Here is a 25,966-nt window from a genome sequence, read left to right as displayed (position 1 = left end):
TGCTCTCACAGCACCACCATATCTTGCCTGACCCTAGAGGGATAGAGCAGGGCTCTCAAACAGCAGCACATCTCCCTCTGCAGGAGCCAGAGACATTCCCCCTTGGCTCCTAGCAGCTGAAGAAAAGCCCCCAACCCTCCCAGCAAGAGGGGGGAGGAGAAGCCAGGAGTGTGCACCCTGGGCTTCCCACTAGGCAGCTGTCCTTGGACCTCTTGGCTACCTGTCTTGCCTAGTGGGTGTAGTCCTTTGGCTAGCAGGCATCTGGTCGAACCAGTAAAGGTTACAGACTGAGATTTGGCCCACATGTGGTGAACAAGGGGTTAAGACAAAGAACGATAGCTCAAGTGAGGGGGAGGGGTCTATGGAGGTGCCACAGCCCCAGGGATCAGTCCTGTGCAATTTGACACTGGAGACCCAGATGGCACTGAATGGAGTTGGACTGGGGCAGGGATAATGCAGAGGCTAGAAACATGAGCTGACAATCAAAGCACAGATTTGGCTGGCACAAGGCAGCTAATGCACCGAGGGGAAATGATCGGAACCGGAGAGAGATACTTGGTGGGAAGAGACTGGGGCTGAGCACAGAGAGCAGGGGAGAGGGCCGCAAGGGAGACTGAGGTTGCAACGTGATATGGCTCCAAAAAGCCAGCGCTGGAGACAGCCTGTCCTTCAGAACTCTGGCACCACCACACCGAGAACAGCACACCCGCCTCTGGGCTAGCCACCTCAGGACGTGCCTCAGGTCTCCAAAAGGCTTTGACTCGCGGGGGCTTACCCACTCCCTCCTCTCACAGCCACACCGTTTTCCAGGCACTACTTCAAGCAGAGCTGGGGGTGAGGGCGTCACACCTCCAGCCGCAGTGCAGACCTGCCCTATGGGGGTCAATCACCAGCTGCAAGGGGCTCCTAAGGCTGGGCACAAGGGGTGTTACCTGATGATGATCCTAGTGTTAGTGCTAACAGCTGGCGGGAGCCCCATTTCCAGCTGGACCGGAGAGGGTAGAGTGGGAAACCTCTCTGAACCGGCAGGAGGCCGATCTAGCTGGCTTGCTCGCTGTAATGGCTGAGATCTGCTGCTCAGCACCTTCTGCCACCCAGTCAAAGTATTTCCATTTTCAGAACAAAGTAATTGCCGCTAATCAGATACTGTGAAAAATCTCCTTGATGTTCCTGCCTGGATGGTGTTTCTATAGCCCTCTTTTCCCCCTCCCCCATTTCTCTGCTTTGCCCACCCTGCACATTTAGCTCCATCCATCCCCCTTCACATATCTGATGCACCAGTCTCACACGTACCGCTCCAGCTGCCAATGTATGTCTACACTACTAAAGTACTCTGATTTTACAGAAGTCGATTTTTGGGAACAGATTGTATAAAGTCAAGTGCATGTGTCCACACTAAGCACATTAATTCGGCGGTGTGCGGCGTCGACATTCTGAGCGGTGCACTGTGGGTAGCTATCCCACAGTTCCCGCAGTCCCCGCTGCCCATTGGAATTCTGGGCTGAGCTCCCAAAGCCTGATGGGGCCAAAAATTTGTCACGGGTGGTTATGGGTAAATGTCATCAGTCAACCCTCTCTCCCTCCGTGAAAGCAACAGCGGACAACCATTTTGCGCCCTTTTCCCTGGATTGCCCGAGCAGACGCCATAGCATGGCAAGCATGGAGCCCGTTCAGCTCACCGCAGCACTTATGACCATTGTAAATACCTCGTGCATTATCGTTCAGTTTATGCAGAACCAGCACCTGAAACACCAGGCAAGGAGGCGATGGCAATATGGTGATGACACAGATTTCTCTAAAACCGCGGTTCCCAGCAATTTGGAGATCATGGTGTTACTGGGGCAGGCTCATGCCGTGGAACGCCGATTCTGGGCCCGGGAAACAAGCACAGAGTGGTGGGACCACATAGTGTTGCAGGTTTGGGATGATTCCCAGTGGCTCCAAAACTTTCGCATGTGTAAGGGCACTTTCATGGAACTTTGTGACTTGCTTTCCCCTGCCCTGAAGCGCAAGAATACCAAGATGAGAGTAGCCCTCACAGTTCACAAGCGAGTGGCAATAGCCCTGTGCAAGCTTGCAATGCCAGACAGCTACCAGTCAGTCGGGAATCAATTTGGAGTGGGCAAATCTACCGTGGAGGTTGCTGAGTAGCCAACGCAATCATTGAGCTGCTGCTATCAAAGGTAGTGACTCTGGGAAATGTGCAGGTCCTACTAGTTGGCTTTGATGCAATGGAATTCCCTAACTGTGGTGGGGCTATAGACGGAACGCATATCCCTATCTTGGGACCGGACCACCAGGGCAACCAGTACATAAACCGAAAGGGGTACTTTTCAAAGGTGCTGCAAGCACTGGTGGATCACAAGGGACGTTTCACCAACATCAACGTGGGATGGCTGGGAAAGGTTCATGACGCTCGCGTCTTCAGGAACTCTGGTCTGTTTAAACAGCTGCAGGAAGGGATTTACTTCCCAGACCAGAAAATAATTGTTGGGGATGTTGAAATGCCTATAGTTATCCTTGGGGATCCAGCCTACCCCTTAATGCCCTGACTCATGAAGCTGTACACAGGCACCCTGGACAGTAGTAAGGAGCTATTCAACTATAGGCTGAGCAAGTGCAGAATGGTGGTAGAATGTGGATTTGGATGTTTAGAGGATCACTGGCGCAATTTACTGACTCGCTCAGACCTCAGCAAAACCAATATTCCCATTGTTATTGCTGCTTGCTGTGTGCTCACAATCTCTGTGAGAGTAACGGGGAGACGTTTATGGCAGGGTGGGAGGTTGAGGCAAATCGCCTGGCCGCTGAATATGCGCAGCCAGACACCAGGGCGGTTAGAAGAGCACAGCAGGGCACGCTGCGCATCAGAGAAGCTTTGAAAACCAGTTTCATGACTGGCCAGTTTCATGTGTTTCTCCTTGATGAAAACCTGCCCCTTTCGGGGGGGGGTTGTCTCTAAATTCTTCTAAATGCCTCTAAAACCTGCCACCCACCCTCCCCCCTTCAATCATAGCTTGCTTGCAAAGGATATAAAGTCACTATCATTTAAAAAACATGTATTCTTTATTAATTGATTATAAAAATAGGGAGATAACTCACAAGGTAGCCCGGGTGGGGTGTGGGAGTTGGGTAGGAGGGAAGGAAAAGGCCACTTTAAAACTTGTTGAATGCCAGCCTTCTGTTGCTTGGTCTATCCACTGGGGTGGAGTGGTTGGGTGCCCGGAACCTCCCCCCCCCGCATTCTTGGGCTTCTGGGTGAGGAGGATATGGAACTTGGGAAGGAGGGAGGGTGGTTAAGCAGGGGCTGCAACGGCAGTCTGTGATCCTGCTGCCGTTCATGAACCTCCACCAGATGCCAGTGCATGTCCGTTTGATCCCGCAGTAGCCCCAGCGTTGCCTCATGCCTCCTCTGATCTTCCTGCCGCCACCTCTCCTCACGTTCATCAGCCACTTTCCTGTACTCTACTATTGTGTCCCTCCACACATCTCTGTCAGTGCCAGATGACTGCATGAGCTCAGAGAACATTTCATCGCACGTGCAGTTTTTTTTGCCGTTTTATCTGAGATAGCCTTTGGGACGGAGGAGGGAGGCTTGAAACATTTGCAGCTGCTGGAGAAAAAAAGGGAGTGAATTTTAAAAGATACATTTTACAGAACAATGGCTATACTCTTTCACGGTGATCGCATTTTGCATCTTACATTGAGTGCCTGTGGCTTTGGTGTTAGAGATCACACACGCTGTGCTGGGCAACAGAATTCGGCTTGCAGGCAGCCATGGTAAGCCATAGTCTTTCGGCTTCTGCAACCTTCATAACAGCAGCGCCCTCCTCTCCCAGACCAAGCAAAGCACGTTGAGTTGGCCATTTAGTGCTGCGATTTTCCTGTTAACGTGCAGCAGCAGAAACCAAACTAAGCCCCACCCCATCCAATTCTCTGGGATGATCGCTTTACCCCTCACCCCACCGCATGGCTGGTATCAGGGAAGATCCCTGCTAGCCAAACGCGAACAGCTCAGCGCCAATGCCCACACCGCGTGGCTAACTGCGGGGAGGATTTCTTTTCAGCCACAGGCAAACAGCCTAGTAGGAACAGCCACCTCTGAATGTCCCCTTAATTTAATGTCCCCTATTTCAACCAGGTTACCATGAACAATATCACTCTCCTGAGGATAACACAGAGAGATAAAGAACGGATGTTGCTTGAATGCCAGTAAACACCGGGACCATACGCTGCCAGGCTTTGTCATGCAATGATACCAGATTACTTGCTACTAGCATGGCATGGTAAAGTGTCCTACCATGGAGGACGGAATGAGGCTGCTCTCCCCAGAAACCTTCTGCAAAGGCTTTTAGAGTACCTCCAGGAGAGCTTCATGGAGATGTACCTGGAGGATTTCCGCTCCATCCCCAGACACGTTAACAGACTTTTCCAGTAGCTGTACTGGCCACAAATGCATCCCAAGTCCCCAGGGCTACTTAATCATTAAAAAACGCTTGCTTTTATAACATGTATTATATTTTAAAAGGTTCACTCACCAGATGTCCTTTCTCCGGCTTCGTTGGGTTGGGAGGGAATTTCAGTCAGGGTGATACAAAGATCCTGGCTGTCGGGGAGAACGGTGTGCTGTGTGCTCTCCTCAAGCTTGTCCTCCTCCTCCTCATCTTCCCCATCCACAAAATCCTCAGGCATGGCAGAGAGTAGCCCATCATCGGAGTCCACGGACAGGGGTAGGGTAGTGGTGGCGGCCCTCCCTAGAATTGCACGCAGCTCAGCATAGAAGCGGCAGGTCTGGGGCTCTGTCCCAGAGCATCCGTTTGATTCTTTGGTTTTCTAGTATGTTTGTCTGAGCTCCTTAAGTTTCACGCGGCACTGTGTTGCGTCCCTGCTGTAGCCTCTGTCTCTCATGTCCTCGGAGATTTTTTGAAATGTTTTGGCATTTTGTCTTTTGGAACGTATTTCTGACAGCACAGATTCCTCTCCCCATACAGTGATCAGATCCAGTACCTCCTGTTCGGTCCATGCTGGAGCTCTTTTTCGATTCTGGGACTGCATGGTCACTTGTGCTGATAAGCTCTGCACGGTCACCTGTGCTGATGAGCTCGCCTGGCCAAACAGGAAATGAGATTCAAAAGTTCCTGGGGCTTTTCCTGTACACCTGGCCAGTGGATCCAAGTTCAGAGTGCTGTCCACAGTGGTCACAATGGTGCACTGTGGATAGCTCCCGGAGGCCAATACCTTTGGATTGCGTCCACTCTAACCCTAATTCAAAACAGCGATGTCGATTTCAGCGCTAACCCCCTCATTGGGGAGGGTACAGAAATCGGTTTAAGAGCCCTTTATGTCAAAAAAAATGGCTTCGTTGTGTGGACGGGTGCAGGATTAATTCGATTTAACGCTGCTAAATCTGACATAAACTCGTAGTATAGACCAGGCCTGAGTTGCTATTAACTCTCCCCTCGAGTGCCGCAGGCCTGGCTCTCACTGCGTAGAGCTTTACGCCCCAGGACAATGGAAAGGGCTTTCATCAGCTGGGAGGCAGAGCCAGGTCAGCGGGGCACCGGGGCTGTCCACCAGGGTCCCTTTCCCTTCCCCTGTGCCCTGCTCCCACAGCGGTGGTGGGCTGGTGGCCCAGTGCAGGGCCCAGGGGAGTGCTCCACTGAGAGTTTGCTGAGCAGGTGGCTCAGAAAGATCCACAAGGCACGTAGGCTCTGTCCTCGCAGGTGGGGGGCCATGCTGGGGGGCACTGTTGCTTCATGCAAAGAACGAGCATTCGGGCTGCACAACGGCGTTATTTATGTTTTCCGATTGCACAGCTGGAACCAACAGCAGCCAGAGCCAGGAGGACAGCATGGCCTGCCCTGCCCCGGCACTGCCATGCCTCCCAAGACGTAGGGTAACCACTGGGCCCCGCAGCCTTACACAGCACCAGCGGCCGCTCTGGGCACAGGACTGTGGAATGGTCTGGCTGCTGCACAGGAGGAGGGCAGAGAGTGGGTCGGAGCTGGGTTTGCTTGGCTCCCCCTCTCAGCATCATGCCCTGAACAGGGGCGGCAGGTTTGTAGAAATTTTGGTGGTGCCCAGAACGCTCAGAGCACACCCCCCCCCCCCCGCCACCTAAGGCTCTGTGAGGGAGTTTGGGTTGGGAGAGGAGGTCTGGGGTGCAGGCCCTGGGTTGGGGCAGGGAATTGGGGTGTAGGATGGTTGAGAGGTTGGGCTCTGGGATGGAGTCTGGGGTGCAGGCTCTGGGATGGAGTTTGGGTGCTGGATGCAGGCTCCGGGCTGGGGCACAGGATGGGGGTGCAGGATGGGTGGAGGAGTGCAGGCTCTGGGAGGGAGTTTGGGGATGGGAGGGGCTGCAGAGGGAGGGGATGCAGGCGCTGGAATGGAGTTTGATTATAGACTCTGGGCTGGGGTAAGAGGTGGGGGTGTAGGAGGGAGTTTGGGTACAGGAGGGGGGTGGGGGTGCAGGCTCTGGGATGGAGTTTGAGTGCTGGGTGCAGGCTCTGGGCTGGGGCAGGGCCTGGGGGTGCAGGAAGGGGTGAAGGGTGCAGGCTTTGGGAGGGTGTTTAGGTGCAGGAGGGGGTGTGTGGGAAGGGAGTGGGGGTGCAGGCTCTGGGATGGAGTTTAGGTGCTGGGTGCAGGCTCCAGGCTGGGGCACAGGGTGGGGTGCAAGATGGGTGGAGGGGTGCAGGCTCTGGGAGGGAGTGCGGAGGGCTGGGTGCAGGCTCTGGGACGGAGTTTGGGTGCTGGGTGCAGGCTCTGGCCAGGGGCTGGAGGTCTAGGAGGGGGTGAGGGGTGCAAGCTCTGGGACAGAGTTTGGGTGCAGGCTCTAGGCTGGGGGTGCAGGCTCTGGGAGGGAGTTTGGGGACCGGAGAGGGGGTGTGGGCTCGGGGAGGGGACTGCCATCACATGTGGCTTCCTTCCTCCCCTGCTCTCCCTCACCATAGCCTCACTGGGGCTGGGGGATGGGGCTGCCCCTTGCCCAGTATTTGCAGGAGCGGTGGCTGGGGGTGGGGTGGGGGGTGGATCACAGGGTCAAACACTCCCGGAAGCCCCAGCAGCTGCTCAGGTGAGTCAAGGAGGTCCACTCCAGATGTCTCCCGCCTGGTGCAGGGACAGGGGAAGGGAGAGCTGCCAAGCACGTGTGTGTGTGCCTCCTCCCCGTCCGGAGGTGCAGTAGCAGCAGCAGCTGCCTCAGCCTGCTGCTGGCGTTGCTCTTGTGCTGTGCTGTAGCTGCTGGCAGCTGGAGGCCAGAGAGAACTGCGTCGCTTTCACTTAGACAGGGGTGCTCCCGGGGCAGATGCTCTGGACCCGAGGCTGCTCCAGGCAGAGCCGGGGGAGAGACCCAGCTCCAAACATTGTGGAGCAGGGCCCCCAGCCCTGAATATTGCTGGAGCCCAGGCACCACAAGGGAATATAACTCACCGACCCTGGCCCTGAGGATGGGCACCTTTGAAGGGCTACAAGGCCTTGCCAGCTGCTCATGGACAGTGTCACTTACCAAGCCTTATCTAGGGCCTGCTGCTTCTCCTGGAGCTCTTGCTTCAGACTCTCCACTTCCACCTTCAGCTCGATGTTCTGGGAGGAGGAACAAACAGGCAGTTACCTCACCCCCTGGTGCTCCCTGGCCCTGCCACTTAACTTCCAACCCTGCCCAGGGCCTAGGGACCCCCAGCTCCCATCCTTTCCTGCACACAGAATCATAGAATATCAGGGCTGGAAGGGACCTCAGGAGGTCATCTAGTCCAACCCCCTGCTCAAAGCAGGACCAATCCCCAACTAAATCATCCCAGCCAGGGCTTTGTCAAGCCGGGCCTTAAAAACCTCTGAAGAAGGAGATTCCACCACCTCCCTAGAAAACCCATTCCAGTGCTTCACCACCCTCCTAGTGAAAAAGTTTTTCCTAATATCCAACCTAAACCTCCCCCACTGCAACTTGAGACCATTACTCCTTGTTCTGTCATCTGCTGAGCCATTCACTCCGTCCCGCATGTAAGCAGTTCCTGTCAGAGATGCTCCATCATCCTGGTCCTGGACAGCCAGGTCACCAGCAGAGCAAAGGGCCTGGGTTAAGCATCTCATCTCAGCCCTTTGTCTCCCAGCTCACAGAAGCTGGTTGCCTGGAGGGGAGGTTCTCCCCTGAAAGTCTTCTGGCTATCAGACACAGTCGCTGGGAGCCTGTAACAAATCTCCCACCTTCTTCCTTGGCTGGTCCCACGGAGGCTGCTTTGGGGTTTGTCCAAATCCAGCAAACCAGCAATCCCAAAACGCTGACTTTCCCAGCACCCCAGCTGGCTTTTCAAGACCAAAACATCTCTGCAAGCATTTATACCAGGCTCCTTGCTACCGCCGCTGAGTAGCTAACCTCACCACCACATGGACCCGATCCAATACAACTATGCCCACTGACTTTGAGAGGCCTGGATCAGGCCCCCTCTACGTAAAATAGGGCCTAGTGTCTCCCCATCCCCAGCAGCTGGGCTGTTGTCCTCAACACAGCTGTCTCCAGAAATGGAAGCTGAAGGAGTAAGTTTCATGTTTACTACAAAGCAGCAAAACCTGTGGTCTAAACATCAAGTGAGCTGTTTCTGCTGCACCTAGCTACACTGACTGCACCTGGATCCCCTGCAAGAAGGGTGGACAGCTGCTATCGCTCTCCTGCCCAGCCCTGGAAGGGGCTCTGTCTGCACCCCCTCCCCCCTGTGAGTGGATCAGACCTCTTCGGGGGCTGGACAGGAGACCGGTACAGTGGCTGCAGGCGACTCAGTATGTAACACTCTTCCCCTGAGTCAGAGCGTCCTGTAGCATGGCGCTAGGTGGCTCCGTGCAGCCAGAGGGGCTGGCTTTAATGAGAGATAGCACATGAAACTCTTTCCATTTATGGTCACAGGGGGGTTTGGTTGTTTTTCTTATAGCCAAGGGAAGGGGTGAACCCCAGCATCCTGGCCAGTCTCGATTAGGGACCATTATGTCCTGCCTCCCTAAATCCACCCAGCAATTCTCACTCGATCAGGGGTCCTCAGGACAATTTTTTTTGTGGCCTCAGTGGGCAGCCACCAACTCTTGCTGATGGCAGCTCTCACACTTTTTCCTAAAATACTTAATTAGCTTAAGAAAAAACAAATAAATACACATGTACACATCCAAATCACTGTAGTTTATTTATTGCTAGCTACTAAGTCTGCTGTGAAAAGTGATACTTGTATGTTTGTTAATATCACTTTTCACAGCAGACTTTCAAGCTAGCAGTAAACATCTCACTTTTCACAACAGACTTACTCAGCCCTAGCAAGCCTGGGGACAAATTAAGCCCTGGATGCGGGGTCGGGATAGGCAGCAGGGGCCAGGGGCGATGGAATTGGGAGGGGCTGGGGGAGACATTGGGGAGCCAGAGCCCAAAGCCCCGCAGCCAGAGCCTGAAGCTCCGTGGCTAGGGGATGGGGATGGAGTCTGAAGCCACACAGCCAGAGCCCGGGGCCCGCTAACATGCAGCCAGACCCTAAAACCCTGTGGCCAGAGCCTGCTGCACTGCCCCCCCAGGGGTGAAGCCCAGAGCCTGAGCCCCAATGCCTCCAGCATTGTGCCCCACCAGAGGGGGGGCAGGTCCCAACCCCTGCTTGCATCCCCAGCAGCCAACACCAAGGCAGTTGATCCAGGAACAACAAAGAAGGGGAGCGGCCGCTGCTTTTCCCCAACCCCCATCACAGCCCAGGAGACTGTGGCCACAAGAAAAGCTCGTGGTGGCTGCATGCAGCCACAGTGGCCACATTTGAGAAATGCTGCACTAGACACCCCAGTGCCTCACTTTTGAAGATGGAGATTTGTCTGGGACACCTCCCCTCCCCATGCCAGTCCCACATGGTCCCAGATGAGCTGGACAGGCTGGTTACAAGAGACAGAAGGTGCAGTACAGAAAAAGGCCCCTGAAGTGCGCTGGGGGCAGCATGCCCCATTGGGTATCTGTGCTGTTTAGTTAATTTCCTCCCACAGGGGCAGATCCCTACATTCCCTGGGAGTGAAGCTCCCCTTGTTACCTGCAGTTCCCACGGCTCTGTTCTCTCCAGTCCCTGTGCAGTTTGGTTCTGCTCTCATAGTGCCTCATCCTGCCCTGCTCCCACCTGTTCCCTGCAGCTGCACCCCGGGCCCTGCGCCCTGGAGCTGGTGTGGTGCATGCAGCGAAACACTTGACGTTCTCATGGATTCTAGGTATAGCTGGGGGGAGAACATGGGGGTGCAGCGCACTAGCTGGCATGGAGCTATGCTACTTGGTCTTGGAACGGGGTCTGGGAAGGGGACAGGAAGAGGGAGACAGGGAGAGATTTTGATAAGTGTTTCGCATGGATGAATGTGTGCAACGCATCCACACCCCTCCAGTGACTGGGGAGAATCCAGAGCAAGGGGCCCAGACTGCGCTGTCAGCCTGACTTTCCACCCATTCACACCACAACAAATTTTTTCAAGGCGCTACATGACCCAGTTGCTTTTGAGCCACTGGTCTTGGGGGGGGGGAGCAGTACGGATGGGGGCAGCTGGGCCTGGGTTTGGCCCACAGGTGGGTGGTGACAGGCCCCGCCCCTCACGGAGAGCACGAGTGGGTATTTATGGTGCCAGGAGAAAACACTCAGCCCATCCCCAAGTTCAGAGTCAGGCAGGTTTGGTTATAGACGAGCATTCACAGCAACACAAAGGGTCTCTGCTCTGACAGCTGGGCGCGGGCAGCGTGGGGATCTTCTCACCCAGCCACTCTGGTTCCCATCCCCTCCACAGCACTATCCTCGATGCCTACCACGGCCTACCCTCCCGCACCATGCTGGGAACAGCCAGAGCCATCCGCTGTCGTAGGGCTCCAGTGTTCCCACGCTATGCCCTCACTTGCTCTGCAAGGCCAGGTCAGGATGAATGACTCAGCCCTCCTATACGGGGCTCTGTTTTCCCACAGGGGGTGCCTTTGTTAGGGCCAGAGCTCCCCCGCTTCTCCCAGCTCCCAAAACACTACAACAGACCCCCGGCAGCCAGGGCACTGGATTAGTGGTTGCTGGAGGTCTGCTACCTGCTTCCCTTGCTCAGAAACCCCCAGGCTACAGTGCACAACTAGCTAACAAAGGGCAGGAGAGGAAATTTTTGCCTCTGTCCCTTGTTCACACCCTGCCTTGCTTCCTGGTAATTCCAGTCAAGCCTCTTTTCTTTCCTCACCTAACAATGCCAAAAGCAGCAGCCAGGCACAGAAATTTTTGACCCAGTGGTATCTGAACCCTACATTACATGGATGAATGATGCCACCATAATACTACCTGACCCCACTCCTCCAGTGTGTGGCACCCTCTGCTTAGTCCCAGACTCGCAGCATCCCCACTTATCCAGCAGGCACCAACTGGGCCCAGGAAACGGACAAGTGATCAAAGAGATACAGGTTTCAGAGTAGCAGCCGTGTTAGTCTGTATCCGCAAAAAGAAAAGGAGTACTTGTGGCACCTTAGAGACTAACAAATTTATTAGAGCATAAGCTTTCGTGAGCTACAGCTCACTTCATCGGATGCAGAAATACAGGCTCTCAAGTGGTTTAGTAATGCAATGACCAGGCAATGCAGGGAACCAGCACTGCCAGATCACTATCTCAGAGCCAACCCAAGTCAGTGTTAAAGAAAATTATCCCCCTTTGACAGCCAACATCCAGATTGGACTACTACCGCCCATGATGCAGTGCCAAGGCAGGGCATACACTCTCCAGTCCTAACCATTAGCTAAATAGCCAATCACAAAGAGACAAACACATGGTTTAGCTCCAAGTCACCCCTTCTGGGCAGGGTTTAGCATCTATGAGGCTGCTTTAACCCACCTGGGCAATAATCTCTGGCCCAGCAGTTTTGCAGGCAGCAGCCTTATAGCCAGAAGAACAAAGGCTACAAGCCCCAGAGGATTTTGTGAGAGCCCCTCCCTGGGCTTTCTGAGCAGCACCGAGCCCTCGTCATTCTTCCTAGGAAGCGCTGAGTCCCTGATTCAGGTGCAGCAAGTCAGCTCCCAGTTGGTAGCACTCTGGAGCAGCCTTTGAGCCCAGGCTGCTGTCTGGTGCAGCAGAGCCTCCTCCCAGCATACTGCTGGAGAGGGGACTGGTCTGGGAGGCTCCCCTCCTGGAGGGGCCAAAGGATTTGCACACCCAGAATCTACTCTCCCTTTACACTGGTATAAATCAGGAGCAGCTCCATTAAAGTCAGTGCAGTTACCCAGTGTAAACCTGGGAAAAGAGATTCAGGCCCCTAATCAATCCCATTATAAGTGGGAAATCCTTGCAGTCACAGTCAGTGAGGCTCCACCTGCCACTGAGTGTGGCAGTGCTGTATGGTGTGAGGCTATCCACACACTGCATAGCAGTCCCTTGCCCAGAGACGCCTGGCCTAACCCAGTGCCTAGGAACTGCTTCTTCCCCCGTCTACCTTTCCTCCCATTTCACTGTGTACTACAGAAGCTGCTATGATTCGTTGGCCCTGGGGCAATATCAGAGGACGGTGTCAGCAGCCACGTGCAGAGTCAGCAGGCTCCCGCGAGGTGCAGTGACATTGTAGGAAAGAATCACCCTCCTCCGTATATTCCCCGGCCGGCCGGGAGAATATGCTGCAGCCTGGCAGCGTGCTGTCACTCAGTATTTCCTACGCCCAGGCCTTACTCAGTCTCTCCAGCAGCTGAGGCCCCCAGGGCCCCTCCTAGAACCGAGCTGTGATAAATGAAGGAGGGGAGCTCCCTTTTATGGACACCCAGCCAGCCAGTAGCTGTAAAATCCCTCTTAGTAGCTGTTCTCTAATTGCTCTACCAGTAAAGGGTTAAAAAGTCTCACAGCTATGCATACATAAAAGGAAGTGAGTGGGCACCTGGCCAAAAGAGCCAATGGGAAGGCTAGAACTTTTTAAAGTTGAAACAAGACTCCCCTTTTGTCTGTCTGTGGTTGTTCTCCTGGAGAGGCAGACATGGAGCAGTTATGCTGTGAGAAACTTGGGCCAGGTGTGAAAAATCATCAGTATCATACCTAGAAACTACTCATCTAAAACCCCAGATATGTAAGTAGATAAGGAAATGTATAGGAAGATGTGATTAGATTTATTCCTTTTATTTCTTGGTGGCTTGTGGATTCCTCTATGCTAACCCCAGGTACTTTTGTTTTACTTGTAACCTTTAAGCTGGACCTCAAGAAAGCTATTCTTGATGCTTAATCTTTGTAGTGTTTTTTTTTAATCTAGCAAAAGCCTAAGTTCCCAGATGTATTTTCTTCTTTTTTTATTAGTAAAATCTACCTTTTTTTAAGAACAGAATTGGATTTTTGTGTCTTAAGAGGTTTGTGCACATGTTGTTTAATTAGCTGGTGGCAACAGCTGATTTCCTTTTTATTTTTTTCTTTCTTTCTCAGCTCTTCCCCAGAGGCCAGGTGAAAGAGCTTGCGGGTACCCCACAGGAAGGAATTCGCTAGTGCGCCTTCCTGGGATCTCTAAGGGGTTCTGCACTTGGGTGGTGGCAGCATCTACCAAGCCAAGGTCAGAGAAAAGCTGTAAGCTTGCGAGTTTAATACAAGCCTGGAGTGGCCAGTATTAGTTTTTAGAGTCCTTGCGGGTCCCCACCTTCTGCGCTTGAAGTGCCAGTGTGGTGAATCAGCCTTGACACAAGCACTTTGTCGTATGCCAGCACTGGTAAAAATAACGTAGAGCGGCTAGTCTGTCCAAGAGAAACCCTGCGTGCTGCAGTGGGCCAGTTGTTTCTCTCTCCCCCTTGCAGCTGGGGTTGGGCAATTCATCTCTGCAAGAATGGGCACTATCCCAGGCTGCAGTGGGAGGCTCCGGCAGAAAGAGCTAAGGAGGGGTATTGGCTCTCCATCACAGCCTCCTGCTCACTGACACGGTGGTACCACACGGCCTCAGTCAAGAGCGAGAGCAATCCTGAGCTGCTGTCCTTCAGAGGAGATGAGCTGGCTCTGCCCAGGGAGAGGACTGAGTCTAGCACAGGTTTTAAATAGCAAAGGGGGATAAATACAGGCCGTAACGCCCCATTGCAAACAGGGATGCACAGCCAGGGCTGTGGGGGAGCTGTTGGGCAATGCAGACCCGCTGCAGTGCCCTGCAGGGGTGAGTCCCCGCTGAGCTGAGCGTTCTGGGGCACACAGGCAGGAAAGGGGCTGAACGCAAGCAGACACCATGGCATGTTATTAAGCCACCAGTCTGCTGCCCAGCCAGGATGCCTGCTCTGGAAAAAGATACATTTCTCACTCTGCTTCCGTGCACAGCACATGGAAATGGCAAGACTCTGCAACGCCCAGCCGCAGTCCTGCACACGGGGATCTACACCTGAGAGGGTTTATTATGGCACGTGGCTCAGACTTATCTGTCCCCACAGAAATTGCTGAGCATCTGCAACTCCCTAGGGACCCAGATAGTTCTGTGCCCCACGTGCCTGTGCACAGCGGCCTGCATCTCCCTTTTTCCAAAGGCAGCAACCCCTTGCTAGCCCCCCCGGCCCAAGCTAGACAGCTCCGCTTCCTCCTTGACACTTTCCATCTTTCAGACTCTCACAGCTGTCTAGTTCTCCCTCAGCCACCATAAGCCAAGCCCTGCAGACCCCAACATCCTTTTGGTTGCTCCTCTCCGAGCCCCTTAGATTTTGCACGTATCTCTCCAGCATTAGAGTGGAACATACCACTCAGAGTGCACTGCTGCCAGGGTGAGGTAGCCCCTTTATGGGGGGAGGCGGGAGGGGTGTGGCTCTGGTTTTGCTCACCTCCCCAGGTGAAGGGGATGAGAGTACAGGGATCATATGATGGGGGAGCATGTGGCTGAGACCAGGGCTGCCATGGGAGATAGAAGGATAGCCTGCAGGGGCAGGGGAGATCTACTAAAGAGCAGGGGGAGCTGCTTCAAATGGGCTAGACAGAGGCCCAGGCTGGCTAGGAAGGCCAGGAAAGGGAAACCGGGTGGTTTGGGCTCGAGGGCGGACAGCCCAATGGTTTAGGATGCCATTGCAGGCACCACAGCAGAGGGAGGGGTCTCCCGCTGCTGCCAGTCCATGAAGTAGGGCAGACACTTCTACCAATGAGGGGCAGGAGGAGCTGACAGGAGTCCAAAGCTCACAGCAGCAGAAGGGTCCCAGGCTGTCATGGAAGAGGGTAGACCCTGGGAAGATGGGCTGTTCCTAAAGAGCATGTTTGTGCTACGACTGGTTTCCCTTTGTTCACTCCTAAGGAGTAAGCTCCACCTTGGCTGGGACACCACGGTGCTGCTGCTAGAGACCTGCACCTCCCCTCAGAGCCCCACAACAGCTACAAGCCTCTGGGTGACTGACAGGGGATGCCGGACCTGACACAACCGCTTCAAGGAGCGTCAATAGCTATACTAAGAGTCCAGTTTTGTACCAGGCAGCTCTCTGCCTCGGTTAGCAGCATCTAGTGCACGATAACCACCTTGGGGAGCAGTATTACAGCCTCGGTCTCATCTAGCCACGGCCAACAGCCATGTGCATCTGAATGTTCAGTGGGAACCTATTACGTGAGTTCATTCACTGTTCCTTTATGTGCTCCCCCCCGAATCCATTTGTCACATCCACCTGGGAGCTCTCTGGGGTGGCCCCGTCTCTTCATAGAATGCCAGCACATGAGAAGCCCAGCCCCTAGACACCACTGCCATTCTGCTAAGGAAAGACTGGCTGCCCTTGGTTCCTTTCAGCTGTCTGGTGTCTGACGGAGCAGTGAAACACTCACATCAGCAGAGCACGTGGAAAGTCAGCTCTGGATCTGAGACGCTCTCAGCAGAGCATAGTAATACGCAAAGCTGGCTCATGCACCGCTGAAGCCAGTGAGCAGGATTGGGCCCCATGTGCCCCAAAACAGATCGCGGCTGACGTATTTCACCCCATCCCACCGTGCTCCAAAGCAGCTGGTGCTGGCCACTGTCAGAGACAGGGCCAGCTGGGTTTCGGGTCTGAGCAAGTCTGGCACCTCTGAGGTTCCAAAACAGCTTGTTATCCAGCTTGGGACAAATGCAGGGGCTGCCACTTAAAGCAATGGCAGAATCACTCACACTTGCCATGAGTTACGGCTTATCTAGGATGCTCATCACCATGGTATCGGGCCACCTCAGGCTTAACGAGCTAATCCGCTGGAGGCTAGGAAAGGGTTATTATTCCCACTCAAAAGATGGGAGGCAGAGAGATGGGTGACTTGCCCAAGATAACAGCCCTGTAGAATGGCTGGGAATAAATCCCAGACACTGTCATAGGGCAGGGCCCTTTCTCAAGTTCACCCTCCATAGGTGTCTTAGCCATGCTAATGGCGAGATGGGGTGTCACCAGGGGCCACTGGGTCAAACTTGCCCTGTCTGCAAGCCCAGCACTGTAGCTACATGTAGTTCTGCCTCTGGCCAAAGATTTAGACTAGCCTTTCCTAACTGAACAGGTGATGGTCAGGGTGCAGCCGCCCAAGGGGAGAACAGAGGGTCCGAACCCCAAAGAATAAGCAATTGAGTCAACTGGCTGTATACAATATTGCTGTGTATAAAAATATCAAGGAAGGTCTCTTCTGAAAGCTTGTCATGTTCTACACTTGACAGCCCCAGAGATGCATAGATGGCCTGTGGTCATGAATCCATGTATCTGGGTAGATATCAAACCGTGCTCCTAACCTGTGCTGCAACGTTCAGCCCCACCTCTCCATGGGAGGTGGTCAGCCTGACAGCGAGGGGCTGCATCCCCAAACAGATGAGATTAGCTCCTATCACCAATGTCAAGACTAAATCTCCACTCTGGCATGTCGAGTGCAGAAGGTGGGAGCCCCCAAGAATTCTAAAAATTAATACTGTCCACTCCAGGCTTATATTAAACTCCCAAGATTACAGCTTTTCTCTGACCTTGGATGGGTAGATGCTGCCACCACCCAGTGCAAAACCCCTTTGAGAACCCAGGAAGATGCACTTGGGAATTCCTTCCTGTGAGGTACCCTCAAGCCCTTTCACCCACCCTCGGCGGAAGAGCTGAGAAAGAAAAAACAAAGGAAATTGGCTGTTGCCACCAGCTAATTAAACAATGTGCACAAACCTCTTAGGACACAAGAATCCAATCCTGTTCTTAAAAAAAGGTAAATTTTATTTAAAAAAGAGAGAGAGAATACATCTGGAAACTCAGGCTATTGCTAGATTATTTTTTTTTAAACCAGAATCTACAAGGATTAAACACCAAGAATAACTTTCTTGAGGTCCATCTTAAAGGTTACAAGCAGAACAACAGCACCTGGAGTTAGCACGGAGCAGTCCACAAGCCATAAAGAAATAAAAAGAGATAAACCTAATCACGTCTTCCTAGACATTTCCTGATCTACTTACTTATCTGAGGTTTTAAATGAGTAGTTTCTAGGTATGATACTGATGATTTTTCATACCTGGCCCCAAGCTTCTTACAGCGTAGTTGCTGTCCTGTTCTCTCTCTCCAGGAGAACAACCTCAGACAGACAAAAAGGGAGTCTTGTTTCAATTTTAAAAAGTTCTAGCCTTCCCATTGGCTCTCTGTCCAGGTGCCCACTTACTTCCTTTTACCTATGCGTCACAGTGAGACTTTTAACCCTTTACAGGTAAAGCAAATAGAGAACAGCTACTAAGAGGGATTTGATAGCTAACTAGCTGGCTGGGTCCATAAAAGGGAGCTTCCCCCCCCCCCCCACACACACACACACCTTCATTTATCACAACTAAGAATTGTATGACCCAGGAAAAGACAAGTGATGTCCCATTAAAGCTGATGGGAAAACACTGATAAACCCTGACACTGAAGGTCTTGGAAAGCTAAGACAGCTGGGAATTGCCCCCACCATGAATCACCACACAGTGTGTGAGAGAGGCTGGTGGAAGGGGGAAAGGGACATGCAAACCCTCTTAAAAGGAAAGGGGTGGAAGTGAAAGGTAACCAGCACTGAGGGCCAGACTTGAAGGCAGGGGCTGTCTATGAACAGTGGGTTCCCTCCTTAGGACTCGGGGGCATGCTGAGAAGCTCAGCAAAGGTAACTTGTATGAGAAAAGAGAGTTTTATCTACTGTGAAAGGGTAACATCTGAGGCTGCAGCTTTGGTTGTTTTCTGTGTAGCCTGTCTGTGTTCTTGTCCCCTATCTATTTCAGCTCTGAATCCGGGGCTGTTCTATTAAATAACCCTTGTGTTTATTTTTACCCAAGCAGGCCTCTGTTGTGCAAACTGTGTGCCAAAGTGAGCTGATAACTGGGGGCCAGTTTCACTCCTGCTGGGGTGACGATCCAGAAGGGAAAAGACCACGTGTCTTCTAATTAAGAACTCCGAGTGGATGGATTTGGGGGGACTGGAGACCAGAAGGGCTGTTGGAGGGAACTAGGAGGGAAGATCAGGTGGTGAGACCCTAATGCCTGGCAGCCAGCTACTGGTATCAGGCTCTGAGCCAGAGCCGCACAGCATTAAGGCACCCAGGGTTAGAGGGCAGGCAGACATAGACCCCCTGACTGCTCTGGGTGATCCCCAAACTGTTGCAGCATGAATGGGACTCATGCCAGCATTGTCAAAACTGGATGTCTAAATTTAGGCATCTAAGTGACTGACTTAACAGAGGAGCCCAGCCACCCCCACGTTCAGTCAGGTCACTGATATGTGTCTAAATTTAGTCACCATTGTTCAGACCAATGACTTAAGGGCCTTATCTGGGCTGTGAGCCCCCAGCTGTGTCCCAAGACACTGAGACAGGCAACACAAAAGATCTCCAGGGGCAGTGGGAGGGAAACACCACGCTCTGTCCTCAATCTGCTTCCTGCCTGCTGCCCACCCAGTCCACCCCTGAAGAGCTCTCCAGTGGGGCTGTGAGGGGAGGGACAAGGGGTGACACCCCAATTCCACCTGGACCAGGGGCAATCACACCCACAGCCCCCCTCTGGCTACAGCTCTCGGGGACAAAATCTCAGCCTCACTTGTGCATTTAACAATTACAATGAAGAAGTGATTACACAGATTACAGATCACTGTCACAGATGCCTGGGGCCACATGCGGGGTGACGGGGAAGGGGGGTGTAAACTACACCCAGCAGGCCCCTGAGTTTAAATGGGTGTCACGTCTTCACCTGCCCCCCCTCACCAGTGTAAGGCCCCTAAACACTCACTTGGACTTAAACTCACAAACATCGCAGGATGTAACCTATACTCTGCCCCGACACATCACTGCTGGATTTAGCCCACTGGGTGTAAAGCAGCAGCCTGGAGCCTCCATTAGTGACTCACGTGCCAAGGCGCCAGCAGAGAGGAATGTAGCAAGAAAAGCAACTAACAGAAGGAGACAAGAATGTGTGAGCTCACGCAGCGCAGCCTCTCCGTACACTTCCTCCTGGCTCTGTGAAGGGCAAGTGACAGGCTCCCTTGCACATTTTCAGCACTACGGGGGCATACATAGGGCTAAGAGAGTTTGAGCTTGAGCATGTCCAACTCACATCCCCACCTCTCTCAATGGGAGACCCTTTTAGAGAGTTCAGTGGTTAACTTGCCAACAGCATTACAATTTGGATTCCCTCCTGCCCTCTACTGCTCTGACTGAGCCACATTATGTTAAGGACATAAGAATGGCCCTACTGGGTCAAACCAAAGGTCCATCCAGCCCAGCATCCTGTCTTCCAACAATGGCCAGTGCCAGGGGCCCCAGAAGGAATGAACAGAACAGGTAATCATAGAATATCAGGATTGGAAGAGACCTCAGGAGGTCATCTAGTCCAACACCCTGCTCAAAGCAGGACCAATCCCCAATTTTTTCCCCAGATCCCTAAATGGCCCCCTCAAGGACTAAACTTACAACCCTGGGTTTAGTAGGCCAATGCTCAAACCACTGAGCTATCCCTTCCCCCCAGGGAATGGATCATCAAGTGATCCATCTCCTGTCTCTCATTCCCAGCTTCTAGCAAACAGAGGCTAGGGACACCATTTCTGCCGATCCTGGCTAATAGCCATTGATAGACCTATACTCCATGAATTTATCTAGTTCTTTTAAGAACCCTGTTATGATCTTGGCCTTCACAACATCCTCTGACAAGGAGTTCCACAGGTTGACTGTGCGTTCTGTAAAGAAATACTTGATTTTGTTTTAAACCTGCTGCCTATTAATTTCATTCGGTGACCCCTAGTCCTTGTATTATGAGAAGTAGTAAACAACACTTCCTTATCTACTTTCTCTACACCAGTCATGATTTTATAGACCTCAATCATATCTCCCCGTAGCCTTCTCTTTTCCAAGCTGAAAAGTCCCAATCTTATTAATCTCTCCTCATACGGAAGCCATTCCATACCCCTAACAATTTTTATTGCCCTTTTCTGAACCTTTTCCAATTCCAATATATCTTTTTTGAGATGGGGCAACCACATCTGCACACAGTATTCAAGATGTGGGCATACCATGGAATTATATAGAGGAAACATATTTTCTGTCCTATTATCTATCCCTTTTTTAATTATTCCTAGCATTCTGTTTACTTTTTTAACCGCTGCTGCACATTGCGTGGATGTTTTCAGAGAACTATCCACAGTGACTCCAAGATCTCTTTCCTGAGTGGTAACAGCTAAATTAGACCCCATCATTTTATATGTACAGTTGGGATTATGTTCCATCATACATGCACACACAGAAGCTAGATAAAACCATCAAATACTCTTGCTGGAAAGCCGTGATGCAACACGACGTTATTTCTTAGAATTCAAAACAAGAACACACAAGAACCCAAAAACAGAGAGCAACAAAGCAGGTTGCTCCCTACAGCAGAGAGGTACATCTCACCCCACCTTGCTCAAAGCTTACTCCTGGGGGAATTCTGCACCACTGAGCATGCACAGAATTCATGTACCCAGCAGATTTCTTTTCTTCCTGTAGAAAAATTACTTTTGACAGGGAAGAAAAGGGCCGCTGCAAGAGTGGTCAAGCTCCCCTCCCTAGCAATACAGGTACATTGTTTCAGGTGCCCAGAGAAGCTGGCAGATAGGTAAATCCCCACAGTGGAGAATGGGGGCTGGGGATGCCCCAGCCCTGGCTCCTATCCTGCATTAGGCTCAGCTAGTAGTCCTGGCTGGGCTGAGGAGGAGCAGCTGGGGCTGGGTCAGACCCATCCACAGAAATCTCCCTTGGGTGCAGGAAGTTCGGCAGTCCATTCCTGCTCCCTGCGCCTATCACTCCTCAGCTGTGGGGGGAGGGGTCACTGTACCAGGAGCTGCTCCTGATCCGCCCAACCCCCATGCATCTGAACTCCCGCACATCAGACTCCCTCCCACACCCAGAACCCCCGTACTGAGCCCCACATACCCGAACCCTCACCCCACTGAGCCTCAACCCCCACACCCAGACTCTCCTGCTGAGCCCCATCACCCCCTGCATCTGGACCCCCATGAAGCCCCACCCCCTCATCTGAACCCCCCAACCCTGCACACAGACCACCATCCCTCAGCCCCCCACTCGAACCCCACCCCAATAACCCCCCACCATGCCTGGACCCCCACCTCACTAGGCCCCAACCAGATGCATCCGAATCCCCACCACACCAACTTCCATTCCCCCAGCATCCAAATCCCCCCGCTGAGCGCTTCACACCCAGATGCCTGCTGCCAAGCCCCATCGCCCCAGACCTCCCCGCTGAGCCCCTACCCCCTTCACCTAGACCCCCCTGCAGAGTCCTTCTGTCCCTGCACCTGGAACCCCCCAACAAGATCCTGTGCATCCAGATTCCCCACATACCAGGAACCCCCACTGAGCCACCCGCACCCAGATTGCCCCACGCAGAACCCTCTCACTCCATATCTGTGTCCCCCCCACACTAAGCCACTCCACACTTGGATCCTGCCAGGCTGAGCATGCCTGACCCACACCTGGTTTGGGGGCCAGGGCTGGACATGCATGCAAGACTCTGTCCTTTTCACTCACTATCTTGGTGCTCCTGGCACAGAAGGGCAGGGCCCAGGGCTGTATCTGCAGCAGGTCTGGCTTTTGCACTATATCAGGGTTGGATGCAGGCTTACCACCGAGTCCATGTCCCAGAGGGTAGGGGCTTCAGGGTGATCTCCCACCTCCCTGTGCTCCCCATTGCAATGCTAGAGCCTCCATATTTATTTAATGACAAATAAAATATGCAGAATTTTAAAATATTGTGGGCAGAATTTTTATTTTTGTGGTGCAGAATTCCCTCAGGAGTAGAAGCTGCAAACTAACTGCGGCTAGGCTCAGATCGTACACTTCCCTGCAGAGCGTCCGAGCCTGCAAGCATGACTGGAAACTTGCCCCAACACCCCCCCCCCCCCCGCAAACCCACACAAAGCGATAGCTTGCAATTCCAGTACGGTCCCCAACACACCATAAGCCAGTCCTAAGCTGTGCAGACCCTGTGCTTACTCTCTAGGCACTGGGTCCTGATGGTTGCTGTAGTAGGGACAGGAGCTGCCCAGAGCGGTGTGCTCTTCCCTGCCATAGCCACTGTCTAGTTCTCTACCTTAAATGTGAAGCCCAGGAGCAATAGTTAGCAACCCTGAGCTGCCTGGCTGAACACCCCAGCAACACTTACTGCCTTGGGAACAGAATGTACAACTCCAGCTGCCTGCCCTCCAGAGCAGAGATCAGCTGTTCCCTGCACAAAGCCGTTGTCTCCTACCCGCCTTGGCCTTCTCCTGGTTTTCGGCCACATAGGCCAATCTTCTACCAGCTGAGTGGGGTCTGTTGGGAGGGGGCCGAGGTGGGCTGACCAGAGCTGGGTGGGAAATGGCTTTTGAGATTTCAAAAGAGTTCCTGTCCTGTAACTGGACAAACCTGGGACCTTTTGAAGTTTTTTGATAAAAAAAAAAAAAAAAAAAAAAAAGCAAAAAACAGCCCAGGGTCAAATCCCTGTTCCAAATTAGGCAGAGCACGGATTTGAACTTAGGTCTCCCATATTCATGCTTTAACCCCTGGGCTACTATCTATTCCAGGGTAGGTGACTATTCCTCTCCCCTCCAAAAAAACCCTGTCTCTCCTGGCCCTATGAAACCTTTCTCCATGAACATTTTCTCAAAACTGGTACATTCCAGTGGACAGTTTAGGTTTTGACAAATTGCTATTTTCCAACGTGTCATTAATAAATTCCTGACCCACTCTAGCTGAGCTGGGCTAATGCCAAACCTACTTAGCACAGGTTTGGAGCGCTGCTGCTGGAGGTGTCCCAGGCAGCGTTAAATGTCCCACATTTGCTACATCGTATTAAAGGAAAGAAAATTTAATTGCATGGGAGGCGACTCAAGGGACTTCCTGGCACGATCCCACTTGAACAAGGGCGCAGCCTGCTTCTGGAGAGTGCCTGGGTGTGCAATGAGGTTCTGCACACTCCAAACATCAGATGAGCTAATGTGCACTGTAGAACTTGCACCCATCTTCCTGCCCTCTGGGCAGAGCAATGCGCTGGCACTCAAAGCCCAGCTCACACTGCGTTCTACCAGCTGCCATGCTGCAGGCTGTAGGTAATGCTCCAGCCAGTTAGTTCCACACATCCTCCCAGTAACCAATCTATTTATAACTCCAGCTACCTGGGAACAGCAGGCGGCTCCCTCGCCATTGGCTGGCAGCGCCTGGCCCATTTTGCCTTCACTGTGCTTTTCACACGCTGGAGGCAGAGGAGAGCTGTCAGCACTTTGCCTAGGTCTCTCACAGTGCAGTGCACATCCACTCACATGCAGGGATGTATGTGCATGCACATGAAAATATGTGTGCAAGGGTATGAAAATGATGGCACTGACACACCTCAGTGCAAGTATGCAAAGACTTAACGGCAGAGTTTGTGTGCGCAGGGTGTGGCTGCATACAGACAGGCAGGAGTGTGTGGATGCATGTGTGAAGGGAGCCCTGTGTGTGTCTGAATGAACATATGTATCTGCGCATACTCGAATGCACACGCACAATGGGTAAGCGTGTGAGCAGATGTATGTGTGTGAAATCAGAATAACTACAGCTGGCTGCAGTGCAGAATGCGCTAGCTAAGCATGAGCCTGTTTGCATTCTCACCCCCTTTTCCAGTGGCTCACAGCTTTCTCAGCCAAATTCCTTTGAGCTGAATTTTGCCACACCTCCCCTTCCCCCATCTCAGACCCCCTGATCACTGTACCTGGCTTTGAGCTTGTACATACAGCGCCCAATCGTGACTTCTTTACCTGGGGCAAAGTGGGGGTTGTGAGAGTGACCAACACTGGCCTCCTGAAATGAAAGTGTGTTCTAACCTTCACCATGGAGAAACTACCATCCTTCCCTAATGCCAGGAAATACCTGATATAACAACATGGCCAAGGTCATGCTGCTGCAAAAACCTTCCTTTCCTACATGTCTTAGCTTCGAGGAGCTTGATTTTTCAGCCATAATGATTAAGTGAGAGTGGGACTTGCCTTACCAGGCACGCTTCGTTTTCTTCTTTCCTTCTGCTCTTGTCACTTAAATGTGATGTGGGAGGGAGGGGGCGGGGGGAGAGTATTGATGGATTAGACTAAGTATGAAACAGTGCGCTGGCTTGGTAAGGCTGCACAAGGGTTAACAAGGTGAGAGATCACCCATACTGTAACGCCCAGGTCTGGGTTATCTTCTCATCCGAGTCAAGGATTTGTCTCTGTCCTGCAAGGGGCCCCCCAGGGAAGAGGAAGGTAGCCCAGAGTTGGGAAAGTCCCTGTGTCATACTTGGGGATCAGTGTGTACCTGCCTCACACACCCGTGTTGTCCTGGGTTCTAGCCAAGGCTGCAGTGAAGGAAGCTGAGGAATGTTTACCCCAGATAAAAGGAGGGGTCACTGCGGGGATGAGAGAAACCATCTGTTGTCTTTTACTGCGCTTCTCCCCATGGCATCGGAGCACCCAGATGGAGTCTCTCGACTGGCGAGGACTCTATCTCCAATCACCCAACCACTCTGATCCGTGGGGCCAGAGCAGAGTCAAAAGGCTTCTCTTCCATGCACCAGCAGCTCCTGTTACACTGACCCTCTCGCGGCCTAATTACACAAACAGCTGCTCCTTATTTTTCTTGTCAGCGAGAGCAGGGAGGGGACATCCAGGGCAAGGACATTATCAGCGACAATGGTAGGGCTGGCCAGCACAGGGGCCTGGGGCCCAGCACAGAGACACCAACTCTCGCCATATGTGGTGTTACTCTTAAAGCCCCAGCTCCTGGAATCATGTGAATAGGTGAGACTCTCAGCTTTCGCTCTTAGAAATAAGACTCTAGCCCTGGTGCTTGTGGAGAAACACGAGCCCCAAAGAGTGAGCAAATTTTAAAAAATCCCAATTCCTAATTTTTAAAAAAATCAGGATTAAGCCACTGGTGGTTTTTTGGGGGGCCTGGCTCATGACTTGGAAACCCTTGGGATGGGCAATACTGACAGCATGAACTGCATGGGGGGAAGCAGTGAAGGATGGCTCAGGAGCTGGGGCACCATGGACCAGTGATAGATATGGAGCAGAGAATCAATGGGGTGGGGGTGGGGGCTAAATGGGGACAGATCATGGTGAGAGGAACAAGGGGGCTCTGGATAGAGGTTGGGGGAGGGTGGGTCTGTGCCTGCTTTCTTCCCATCAGGCACCCACCAGAGACAGCTGTGGATGGAGCTGTGGAGAGGGGCTGTTGGGGGGAGGGAGCTGGCCCACGGGGGGGTGGGGAGTCCTCCACTGGCTCACGGAAGCACCCAACTCCCTGAACTCTAGCCGCATCCCCTATATTTGGTGGCTCCCCCATCGCTAGTTTGTGGGGATTTTTGCAGAAGCCCAGAAAGGGCTGATGGGTGTGTCAGTGCTGAGTCCCTGACATCTCTAATTCCCACCAGTGCCCAGGCCAAGACACAGCCTGACACCACCCTCCTGCTCCCCTAGCACATGTACACACCATACCCTGGCACTGATCTGAGGGACTGGCTGAATAAACCCCTCAACCAGCACCACCCCCACCTCTCTGCTTAGCGCCAGAAGCCCCGCAG

The 25,966-nt window shown here is 52.8% G+C and overlaps 1 protein-coding gene across 1 annotated transcript in view; it reads right to left on the bottom strand.

Moving 5' to 3' along the window:
- Window positions 1–25,966, bottom strand: part of LOC119860648 (myomegalin-like) — a 142,516-nt gene that overhangs the window by 89,008 nt on the left and 27,542 nt on the right. Inside the window, 1 exon segment of the mRNA XM_043491179.1 lies at window positions 7,505–7,581. Within this exon segment, the coding sequence (XP_043347114.1) occupies window positions 7,505–7,581 (77 nt within the window).

This window comes from Dermochelys coriacea, chromosome 8 (genome assembly GCF_009764565.3).
Source record: "Dermochelys coriacea isolate rDerCor1 chromosome 8, rDerCor1.pri.v4, whole genome shotgun sequence".
NCBI classification, from domain to species: domain Eukaryota; kingdom Metazoa; phylum Chordata; order Testudines; family Dermochelyidae; genus Dermochelys; species Dermochelys coriacea.
The sequence above is the reverse complement of the archived record's forward strand: the minus strand, read 5'-3'. Positions and strand labels throughout refer to the sequence as shown.